The sequence below is a fragment of the Fusarium graminearum genome, chromosome 2 (assembly GCF_000240135.3).
Source record: "Fusarium graminearum PH-1 chromosome 2, whole genome shotgun sequence".
NCBI classification, from domain to species: Eukaryota; Fungi; Ascomycota; class Sordariomycetes; order Hypocreales; family Nectriaceae; genus Fusarium; species Fusarium graminearum.
The window spans coordinates 1,671,780-1,682,931 of NC_026475.1; the positions used below are offsets into that span (position 1 = coordinate 1,671,780).

The following is an 11,152-nucleotide window of genomic DNA, read 5'->3' on the forward strand; positions in this document are numbered from 1 at the left end:
CTTTATCAACTCGACCTCTTTGTTGGACACATAGAAAGAGAATAAAGTAAAAAACAGAAGCAAAAAAAAGAGTTAGAGTTAGCTGTTGACTAACTGTAAGAACGGTTATCCAAGGCAAAAAGCACTCCCAGCCCTGTCTGATAAGGGAGTCCCGTTCGTTGTCGGTTCTGATAGTGGATGTCTTATCACTGTCCTTTGGTAACTACTGGTTGTGTATTGGCTGGTTAACGAGCGCTTATCGTAGACAGTAACGCACTGGGCTTGACGATCTTGTGAGCTAAAATATGGGGATTCCAAGGCGCGTGAGTCTTTTTTCGTGAGTGAGAAGAGAAAGAGGTGAGAGACCCTTAAGTCTTTCGGACACCTCCGATAACAAAGTTGATGTTGACTCTTACTGCCATGATATAGTCCTTGATAGATGAAATATCATGATGAAAATATCAACGTTGGTTCCAAATTAGTTATAAGCCACTCAACTGTTATCAGTCATTGGTTATAGGGTAGATTCACAACTCCAGCTCAGCTCAGCTTAGCCAACTTTGTCTCCCTTCCCAGCCACGCTTTTAGTGTTTCGCGTGGAGCAACGCATGCTTCCCCATGATTCGCCCCAAGTTGCTACTCCAGCAGCTCCCCGTCCCGCCCCCCAGCCGTGCAGCCTAGCTTGGACCCCTGGCAGCTCATGAGAGACGATTGATCATGCTCCAGACTGAGGCAACGTGCGTACGCAATAGCCAACCACTTCGCGTTCAGCTCTGTAGCTTCAAACGCTTTGGCCGATCTAGAATCCGCCTCTTTCTCAAGCTCAAGGGTTATTTCCTTTAAACATCTGCGCTCGCATCCTCAAAGTTCTAGTCTTGTTTTGTTTCCTCCATCCTGTGACCATCAACATCAACCTTCACCATCTAGTATTCACGTTCATCCATAAGCACTTCATCGTTCGTAAACCCCCCTCGCCCTCAGTATGAAGCTCTCTAGCGGTGCACTGGCTCTTGGGCTGGCCAACTTGCCCGCAACTCTTGCCTGGGGCAGTAAGTTCATCACATCATGAAACCAGTCTTTATGACGAGCTCACAAATATAGGTCTTGGCCACATGACCACTGCCTACCTTGCTAGCCACTTTGTTGCCAATACGACCGAAGCGCATTTCAAGTATATTCTGTATAACGATGAGGAGGACTATCTTGCCAAGATTGCTTCATGGGCAGACTCAATCCGATACACGAACTGGGGCCGCTTCTCCAAGAACTTTCACTTCATCGACGCTCACGACCGCCCGCCTCATAATTGCGATGTCGATTATGAACGCGACTGCAAGGACGATGGTTGTGTCATCACCGCCCTGCACAACTATACCCAGCAGTCAGTCGAGCCCGAGCTGCCCTTCTGGAGGCGCAACCAGGCCGCCAAGTTTGTTGTCCACTTTGTCGGCGATCTCCACCAACCTCTGCACAACGAAGATGTTGAAAAGGGAGGCAATGGACTCTCAGTGATATTTGATGGTAAACATTTCAACCTCCACCACGTTTGGGATAGCTCCATTGCCGAGAAACTTCTGGGCGGCCTTCACGGCGACCCATCCAAACTAGCCAACAAATGGGCCAACCAGCTTGCTGTTGAGATTACGGATGGCAAGTATGCAGAGGCGAAAGAGTCCTGGTTGAAGGACCTGGACTTTGAGAAGCCCATTGACACGGCACTTGCCTGGTCCCGAGAGACTAATGCACTCGTTTGCACACATGGTAAGGCGATCGCCCTGGTAACAGTTTGTATTTCACCTTATCTGACATGGATCTACAGTTTTACCCGAGGGACCCGACGCTATTGTCGGTCAGGAACTTGGGGGCGAGTACTACGAGAAGGCAGCCCCTGTTCTAGAGGAGCAGGTTGCCAAGGCCGGTTACAGAATGGCTGCATGGCTGGACAAGATCGTCGAGGCCTACAAGGATGCTGAGCAGAAGCAGATTTCTGAGGAGCTTTGATTTAGTTGTTTTCTGTTTAGCATATTCGGACGATTTACGGACACGTTGCTTTGCATGTAACTGCACATTTGGAAACTCCCGACTTGGCATCATTGTCTTGTGGAATAACGATAATACCAAGGTTACGCATGAAAACACTCTAGAAACCGGAGTATGAACGGATATGGACATTTATAACATGACATCATATAGGCAATGGGATATAAACCAATTTAATCATGCTCGTTTATTCGATGTTACTCTGAGCCTGAGACAAACGTCAGCCCGGCTAACATGCTGAAAGGATTTTGCAAAAGTACGTTATGGGATGAAACTGGAACATTGGGATAGGCAAACATATTTTTATGGGAATAGTAGTAAGCTTAACTGAGTTGACAAATAGTGATACATGCATCTTGTCGCAGGTCAAGTTACAGTGCAAGGGTCAACGTTTAATGCAACCTCGTGGGCTGCAACGCAACGTTCATGTGAGTCTTTCATGGACGCTTACTCGCTTGCAACATTTCTGCAACAGATTATTAGTTATCGAAAACCGGCTCAAAGAAGATCTTCAAATCCTATTAGTAGAGAATGACGAGAACTCGATCGATAGATAGTCAATGAGTTGCCTTTACAGTTTTCGGACCATCCCTCAGCCGACCTGTTCTTTTTCGTTAAGTTTATACACATGTTTTGATATTGACCAGGTAAGGAGATGAATGACAGTATACCGTGACCATGATATATGTCCACCGTTGCTTGGCATAGTTTGCAGTTTAAGGATTGAAACAAAATTGGTAATTAAATGCAGTGCGAAATGACTGAGCCAAGCCAATGCCGGAGGGTTCTACAACTTGCGAGAAGATATGGATATTTGAAAAAATGCCTCTGTTTGACTTGATAGATGATGTTTTCCAGAGAGGGAGAGTGGACTACTGTGACAAAGTGGACACTCTCCGACACTTGCGCTTAACGTTGAAGGTTTCGAAGCTTCAGTGGTCGAAACGTGCTGTGCCTGGAAGTGGTGACCCCTAAGGCTCGCCCCTTACAGCAGCAGCTGCAGGTACAGCACTTGAAGCACTCTGATTGGCCGCATCTACCGTTGCAGACTCCGTAAAGGGAAGGAAGGAGGCACGGGCTGAGACGCTTCCAGCCTCATCCCAACATCAACAATGCAGCAGAATGACATGCTTATTGTTGACTCATCAGCACCTTCTCTCTTGGCTTTGGAATCTCGGCCTCGTTAAGCTCTCGGGATTATGTACACCCGCCAAGCTTAGCCAAGCGCTAGCAAATATGCCCTGACTGCTCGCGATTCACTAACATGCCCCAACCTTCTCTTGTCACACCAACCGTCAGCCACCTAGAAGAGAATCATTATCTGGGTCTGCTATTGATTATTCAACTCAGGCATTGTCGGTTCTGGATGACTAGATGCAGCACTCCGCCTCGCCTGCTACTCTTGCCTCTGTCTCATGCCCCCGTCACTGTTTCTCAAACACAGCTAGTGCTGTCTCTCTGTCCCGCGATGCTTTCTCTTGGTGTTTCTCATCAAGTTTGATCGCTTGTTCTTGGCCTCTACCCCTTGGCCCTGCCAGGACTGCCCTTGCCGAACAAGCGAGAGCTCGTTGTTTGCTTCGAGCCTCGACCTTGCTCATGGAGTCCCCCCTCGACCGCCCAGAATTCCATCCGGTCTGATGTGCGAGCCCGAGACGTTGAATTGTCTGGGATTGTCATAATGGAAGCAAGCATCTTGCTCGGCAACTTCGTTTCCGATATCATCTCTAGATGATAACTCCAGTTTTCCACAAGGCTTTAAACCCTCGTCCCACCGTCCTACAATCGAACCATCTTCTTACTCTCTCTTCAGCTCTGGTAGTCTCTTTTCTCCCATTCGTTCCTTTGAGGCCCTAGTTGAAATTATTTTGTGTCTGTGACCATTCTTTTATCTTTATTTCGAATTGGTCTGGTACCGTTCGGAAACTTTTAGACAACGCTTTATTTTCCTTCAGCCTTTCTATCATCCCCTTTCCTTCTACAAGACAGTTCCAGTATAATCTTATTCAAGATGCAGCTGAAAGGTGTAATGGTGGCTCTTTTGAGCATGTCTGTCATTGCAGACGCTGCTGTGGTTCAACGACGACACCCCTTGGCTCGCGCACTCCAACGACGACAATTTGGTGGTGGCGGCGGCGGCAACAACGGAGGCAACAACGGCGGCAACAACGGCGGCAACAACGGAGGCAACAACGGCGGTAATGGCGGCAACAACGGAGGTAACAACGGCGGCAACAACGGCGGCGGCGGTGGCAACACTCTCCAAGGCAACGCCGTACAGACCGGATCACAGCAGGATGGTAACCAGCCCGGTTCGGATGAGCAAGCAGCTTCGGCAACGTAAGTGTTAACCAATAACACTGTGAAGACAGATACAGATCACTAACACAATGCAGAGACGACAACAACTTCATCAACTTCTGTGCTGGCCAAACACTCACCAACGGAGAGCAAAACCGAGATGGCTCATGTAACGGTATCCGTAAGTAATGGCATATCCTTCCTGCTCATCCTGTATTAACCCTTCCTCCAGCAATGGGAAAGATCCCTGCAGCCAACAAGATGGTTTCCTCTGTCTTCACATCGCCTCAGAACGGTGACAACATCCAAGCCAACCAGAACTTTGACATCTCGGTGCAGTTTATCAACTTTGCGCCTGGTTCATTCACCAACGCAACAAACACCTACTATTCAGCTCCCCAGGATCTTGATGGTGGTGGTAACATTATCGGTCACACCCATGTCACAGTTCAAGATACTGGCAATGACTTGAACCCTAAACAACCTCTTGACCCTTCAGTCTTTGCCTTCTTCAAGGGTATCAACGATGCTGGTAACGGCCAGGGTCTTCTCACTGCCTCTGTTGAGGGTGGCCTTCCTGATGGAAACTACCGTATCTGCAGTATGTCTGCCGCATCCAACCATCAGCCTGTCCTCATGCCTGTTGCTCAGCGAGGAGCTCAGGATGATTGTATCCGTATCACTGTCGGAGGCAATGGCGGCGGCGGCGGTGGTAACAACGGCGGTAACAACAATGGCGGCCAAGACGGTGGTCAAGGTGGTCAAGGTGGCCAGGGCGGCGATCAGAACAATGGCCAGGGAGGTGACCAGAACGGTGGTCAAGGTGGTCAAGGAGGCCAGGGCGGCGATCAGAACAACGGTCAGGGAGGTGACCAGAACGGTGGCCAAGGTGGTGACCAAGGTGGTCAAGGTGGCGATCAAAACGCAGGCCAAGGTGGTGACCAGAACGGAGGTCAGGGCGGCGATCAAAACGCTGACCAAAACGCTGGTGACCAAGGTGGAGATCAAAACGCAGGCCAAGGTGGTGACCAAAACGCTGGTGACCAAGGTGGAGATCAAAACGCAGGCCAAGGTGGTGACCAGAACGCCGGTGACCAAGGTGGAGATCAAAACGCAGGCCAAGGTGGTGATCAAAACGGAGGTCAAGGGGGCCAGGGTGGTCAAGGAGGTCAAGGTGGTCAAGGAGGCGGCCGTTTCGGACGCGGCGGTCGCGGTCGTTTCGGAGGCTTCAACGCTGCTTCAACAGATGGCGCTGCCAACAGCACAACTACGGACGCATGAAGACAATGATGAGTTTATAGAGACACAGGCAGAGCCATTCTACTTGACCAAGGCCCTGGAGGTTTTCGGTGTGAGTACCCGGTGGTGGTTCTTGAGTCGAAAAATATTACAATATTCGGCCAGAAGATTAATGAGGATGGAGTTTGGGTATCTGGCTACTAGTTAGAGAAGGGTTTGGGTTTTCATCTGCCCGCCTATGGACAATGTGATGATAGGATATTAGGACTTGGGGGTGAATGCACTTCAAGATGTGTTGTTTATTAGTTGAATAAGAATCGGTCACTCTAAAACTGCTCTAGTGCTGTGCATTGTGCTGTGAATGCCTCTTTTTCATGAGACTTCTCTTACAATCTACATTGGAACCGGACGAAGATAGTGCGGGGTGGACAAAACAGTTATTTTAGTAACCTCGTTACAGATTTGATATGAAACCAGAATATCGTCACCCAAACCTAAGAGTTTCATTGTAGACGCTGGTGTTGGGCAGCGTGAGTCAGGTGAAAGGGAATTGCTGTCACGAATTGAAGTTGCATGAAAAGGGCCTAAAATAAAACAGAGTTGCTTTATAGTCTCAGTCTCTGGTTCATAGTATAATGTGAATGGATATGTGAGGGTTTATAGACATATTGTGTTAGTGGAAGAGTTTTGTTCATCGGCATTGCGCGGCGTGCCATGCCCATGTAATGATAACAAAGTCCTTATGGGTGTGAGATAAATATTTGTTGGTGCGATTCTAAATAAAGAGCATGCAATTATTGAGACTGTCCGAAGTTAACGTGACGTTGATCAGTTCCTTTCTCTGGTCAAGAAAGACATCTCGGTTCTCTTCCTCTATCCACTTCTCGAAACAGTGACTATCATCTCTTTGAACGGAGAAACAGTACGGGCTGTCGATTAACAGAGTAACTGGAATATTATCTGCTACATTTCTTGTTCAGACGATGCGACGGAGGGATGTGACCTCATGAGCGGCGATATGGGACCTAGCCTCGGAGTGTTGGTGACTACTCGTGAACTCGATTCCTGTTACTACATACTGTCAACTGTGTCAAGAGAAAGAACGATAGCATCATGTTGGATGATCATTGAATCTAGTAGTAGCAAGTTGCCGTATGCTTCTTGAACAATTCGAATATTATTTGGTGGGTCGTTGAATGCCTACAGGACACTACAAGACAACATTGTGTCCAGGCACTCCTGTTGCAAGTCCAATATCTGCCTAAGAAGATTCATCAAATATGTCGAGTCGATGTCTGTCCCTTGTTTCTACACACCTGGGCTGACGACTTCCTGCGAGTATTCTGTATGAGCAATGGGGTTAGACACGCAAAGTGTCTTTGGAAGAAAGACTTTCATAAGCTAATACCCGAGGTCAGTGATGCTAACATTGAAGCAAGCGACATACGATATGCGGAACGAGGATAGTTTTGACAGTTGAGGCCTCGCTTATTACTAGCTTCTAGGAGAATTTACGATGGAAGGATATGTCTAGTATGACGAAGGATATCTGTGTTGTAAGAACTGAGGCTCGATAAGTATGCAGGACAACATCAGCTTTCATGAAGGATCATAGGAGAAGAGACCGTATCGAGTACTGAATCGACTCTCCATCGTATTATTCACACATCATGCAAGTTCTCCGAGTATGTTGTAAATAAAAGACACGCTTGAATGGTATTATTTCTTCGTCCATCAAAGAATGGCACGCCCAAGTTGAACAGTTCCTTAGACCTGGGTCTATCCCGTAACAAAATACTTCTTTTCCACTCCGTGACCTGACCCTCTAACCACGCTGACGACTGTTGAAGAGTTAGTACCATGATAAGAAGCCCAACATGGAAAGCGAATACTTACGCGCAGCCCTGAGGTGTGACAACGCCAAAGGGACAATCACCAGAGAGCTTCTCAACAATCTGGTCAAAAAACACAGGCGTAACGACGATGCCGGCGCTGACGATAGACGCAGCAGCAGAAAGAAGCGTGACAAAGATTGTAGTCTTCATTGTGACGAGGTTTAATACGCAGTGGCGTGATGCTTGAAGAGATACTCAAGAGACAAGATATTGTGGGGAATAAGAGATAGAGAAAGACGCTTGAAGTTACAGAACCAGCTGAAACACAAGAGAATAAGAATTGAATTAAAAAAAATGGCCGGCAAGGGCTTTTCGAAAGAAGGTGAATTAATTTATTTTTGGTCAAGTTTAGTGAAGGGAAGTGAAGAGAGAGGAGGTAGGGAAATCGAGACGGGGGGAAAATGGGTCGGGAGGCGGCAAAAAAAAGGGACTGTTACAGGGGCGTGACGGTCAAGGTTTCAGGTTGTAAAACGGAACGGCTATTTACCAATAGGGAGATATAGTCCGGCTCTGTTACAAGTCATCACTGAGCTTAATTGCCCATATAAACAAGACTTTATAAAAGTTGGATTTCCTGCTATCTACCTATCCTCATGGGCCCGTTGTGGTTTCGACCTCACCTTGACCCTGGTATCCCAAACATATAGCAAAGTTCACCATGTCCAGCGAATTCAAACAAAAGCATATGGTTACGTGTTGCATGAATTACCAAAAACAAGTGGAATAGAAAAGCTCACAGCTGTAAAAAAGTGCAAGGCTGGTTATTGAAAGCTATAGTAAAAGTCGACTGTCCTTGACGGGTAGCCGCGTCTCTAATAAACCCCGCCACTTTGGTAGTAACTGTCTGGTGCTGGAGCCGAGGGACCATCACCAGGAGGGACATATGGCTTGTACTGGTTCTGTCCACCACCGCCGCCTTGGCTGGGGAGACCGTGGCGAGCATCATATCCGGCAGCGTTTCCAGGCTGCAGAGGGGGAGGAGTCATAACACTCTGAGGCGGAGGCGGAGCCGACCCTGTGGGCATAGGGGGAGCCTGTGAAGGGTTGTAACTCTGATATTGCTGTGGCTGTTGTTGGTGTCCACCGTAGGGGCCAGAAGGTGGTGCAGTGGCGTTCTCGTTGGGTTCTTCGGGAGAATACACTGAACTAGAGAATGTGGCAGACGGGGCAAGCGGTTGTGGGTTGTTGGTTGCAATAGGTGAGTCGTAAACAGAAGTGGCCAGCTCCTGGGCTCCATATGTGCTTCCAGGTCGACCTCCCATAGGCGCTTGACCATACGGGTTATTGCTCTGAGCTTGATTGTAAGGGTTGAAGTTCTGGCCAGGTGTCGAGGTGTTGATAGGGGCGGGTTGTTTGCCGTTGGAAGGAGATTCATTCCTAGGAGGATAAGGTTGAGAGCCAGCGGGCACTTCAGCTCCTGCTACATAAAAGGGAGCTGGTTGGCCTGGGGGTTGGTTCTGGAAGTTAGGGGGAGGAGACGAAGCCTGGTATGGAGGTTGCTCTAAGATACGGTCAGATGAGCTTTGCATGTCGATTTTTTAGAAAGGTTACTAACCTCCAGGACCAGGCGTGTAGTACCGTGATGGGTCCTGAGGCGGTGCTCCTTGGGGAGGATATCCGCCAGCTTGGGGATAACCTTGGCCAGGAGCTGGGCGCATAGCATACTGCTGGTAGTTGTGCTGGGGAGGATGAGCCATAGAAGACTCCAACAAAGCCTCGTAGTCCCGTCGAGCTTTGATGAACTTTTCGTTCAATTGTGTAAAGTCGTCTAGTTATCGTTAGTCGCGTGCCACACAAGCAATACTCCCATACTGACCTTTCTTCTGAGAATACTTCTCAATCAATTTGATGAGCTTTGGTCGAATAGCGAGTGTCTGGTGGTACAGCTTCTAGAAACTATGTTAGCTCGGTCCATCCACTTAATGCGCAACAGTTGAAACGTACGGAAATCTCCTCGTTGTCCTCCTCTCGAGGCGCTGTGTTAGAAGTGCTGAGCAATGTGAGAAGCTTCTCGACGTTCTTGATCTCGGCAAACACCTCAGCCTCCATCTGAGCCTCACGCTGAAGCTCATCCGCGGTGGGATCGGTAAGCTTCTCAACGTAGTTGAGTGGAAAGATACCAGTCTTGCCCCTGAGGGAGCCTCGCCACCAATCTTTGTAGACACTTTCGAGAACAGCAATCACGTCGCCCTTCTTGAATTCAAGCTCGCCAGGCTCAGAGGGTGCAAAGTCGAAGAGAGCACGCACTCGGCTCACTGTCGCAGCTGTGGTGCCGGCTGGCGCTGGGGGAGCAGGACTCTCTGTCTGGTTGCTGGGACCAGCTTGCACCCCTGGACTGGTGGCAGCAGTCTTCTTGCGCTCCTCTTCTTGGAGACTAAGCGTGAGCGCCATTTGCAGTTCTTCCTCCTCCTTCTGGCGATCGACATCGGTAAGGCCCTGTTTTTGAGGAGCGCTTGGGGGCTGAAGGTTCGGGTTGCTTCGTGTGGCACGGTGGTAGGCATCACCCATGATACCCAGCTCAGGGTCATTGTTGAACATATCGGTCCAACTCTTCATGTGCTCAATAATCTTTGACTTGACTTGTGTGTGGGTGTTGCGGTCGTTGGTCAGGCGAAGAAGGGCGTCTGTGAAGGCACGGCTGGACAGTTCGCGATGCATGCTCTTTCCGCAGTTCTGGGCGAGCGCATGCGCAAGCTGATCTGGGGTTAGCAGACGAATTCTGATGGCAGAAAGTAGGACTGTGTCGTACCTCAAGAGTGTAAAGCTGGACGTTGGCATTGCGATGCGCGAGACGTCTGATGATACTCTGGACAGCCTCCTTGGCGCCATTCTGATCGTTGCTTACTTTATCGCAGACCTCGATAATGGCACCCCAATCTTCGGATGTGAGGTTCTCGTCGGTGGCCTTGACTATGCTGGGGTTAGTCGCACGAACAGACACAAAGGAACGAGCGCTGACTAAAGGCAGCCTGCTCGCTCAGTTTGGCAAGAATGAGAGGGGCATAACGTACTGACGACATCGTCGTAGGGACCTGCTGCTGAGGCTCGGAACATGGTGGGTGAGTTGGGTATCGTTTGTCGACAGGCGGCGGGGAAAGTAAGTCAACGCGGTAGGGGCGCGTGGGGTATTTGTTGGCTAGAAGCCTTGGGGATCTTGTGCGGATATAGATCGTATGGCAGAAGGAAGAGGGCCAACAGAAGCGACAGAGTTGCAGTTAAGTTTGGGAATACGTTGGAGACAGTGATGCGAGATGAAGATGTCCCTGTACCAAGACCCTGGGTTACGTCGGCCGTCGCACTCCACAGGCACGTCACTTGAACCGATCTGGTAGACGGGAGCCTTAGAATGCACTGTAGACTGTTATCTTACGTCGTAGACGTCTTTGTAGATATACCTATTGACTGGTGTATATTTCACCTAATAAAATAAGCTCCTGAGAAGTTGCAAATAAAGCAAGTTAAGGTAAACGAGTGTTTAAACAGGCTTCCTTCCAGCTTCTTCTCTACCAGATGACGAACGAGCGGCGAAGGACGTAGCGGGGCTGAGCTAGAGTACTAAGGTAAGGTATGTTAGGCAGGCTGGGTTACCATGACCTTGAAGCTCCCCTGTCAGGCCTGTCCAGGTTCATGTGGCTATACGACACGCGTGCGCCACACATGCACAGCCAACCTGTATCCGAGAGCGATCAACTTAACTGCAT

At 49.1% G+C, this 11,152-nt stretch overlaps 4 protein-coding genes across 4 annotated transcripts; 2 read left to right on the forward strand and 2 right to left on the reverse strand.

Annotated features, from left to right (window-relative positions):
• Positions 1-961: 961 nt before the first annotated feature.
• On the forward strand, positions 962-1,980 carry FGSG_08495 (uncharacterized protein; the record flags this gene model as incomplete). Its single annotated transcript, XM_011321965.1, has 3 exons — positions 962-1,028; positions 1,081-1,740; positions 1,799-1,980. 3 exons carry the CDS (start codon positions 962-964, stop codon positions 1,978-1,980), a joined length of 909 nt encoding a protein of 302 aa, XP_011320267.1.
• Positions 1,981-4,063: 2,083 nt separating this feature from the next.
• Positions 4,064-5,598, forward strand: FGSG_08494 (uncharacterized protein; the record flags this gene model as incomplete). Its single annotated transcript, XM_011321966.1, has 3 exons — positions 4,064-4,356; positions 4,413-4,498; positions 4,550-5,598. The coding sequence occupies 3 exons, from the start codon at positions 4,064-4,066 to the stop codon at positions 5,596-5,598; spliced, it is 1,428 nt and encodes a 475-aa protein (XP_011320268.1).
• A 1,652-nt stretch (positions 5,599-7,250) lies between these two features.
• On the reverse strand, positions 7,251-7,803 carry FGSG_08493 (uncharacterized protein). Its single transcript, XM_011321967.1, has 2 exons — positions 7,453-7,803; positions 7,251-7,397 (listed from the first exon to the last, which is right to left on the reverse strand). The coding sequence occupies exons 1-2, from the start codon at positions 7,599-7,601 to the stop codon at positions 7,382-7,384; spliced, it is 165 nt and encodes a 54-aa protein (XP_011320269.1). The 5' UTR covers positions 7,602-7,803; the 3' UTR covers positions 7,251-7,381.
• A 460-nt stretch (positions 7,804-8,263) lies between these two features.
• On the reverse strand, positions 8,264-10,505 carry FGSG_08492 (uncharacterized protein; the record flags this gene model as incomplete). The annotated part of the gene is made up of 6 exons (XM_011321968.1): positions 8,264-8,952; positions 9,007-9,219; positions 9,268-9,340; positions 9,396-10,145; positions 10,201-10,361; positions 10,463-10,505. 6 exons carry the CDS (start codon positions 10,503-10,505, stop codon positions 8,264-8,266), a joined length of 1,929 nt encoding a protein of 642 aa, XP_011320270.1.
• Positions 10,506-11,152: the final 647 nt, after the last annotated feature.

Bases quoted from the DNA above. Each gene is read 5' to 3' on its own strand.
- FGSG_08493 (XM_011321967.1), bottom strand. From the start codon at position 7,601: ATGAAGACTACAATCTTTGTCACGCTTCTTTCTGCTGCTGCGTCTATC.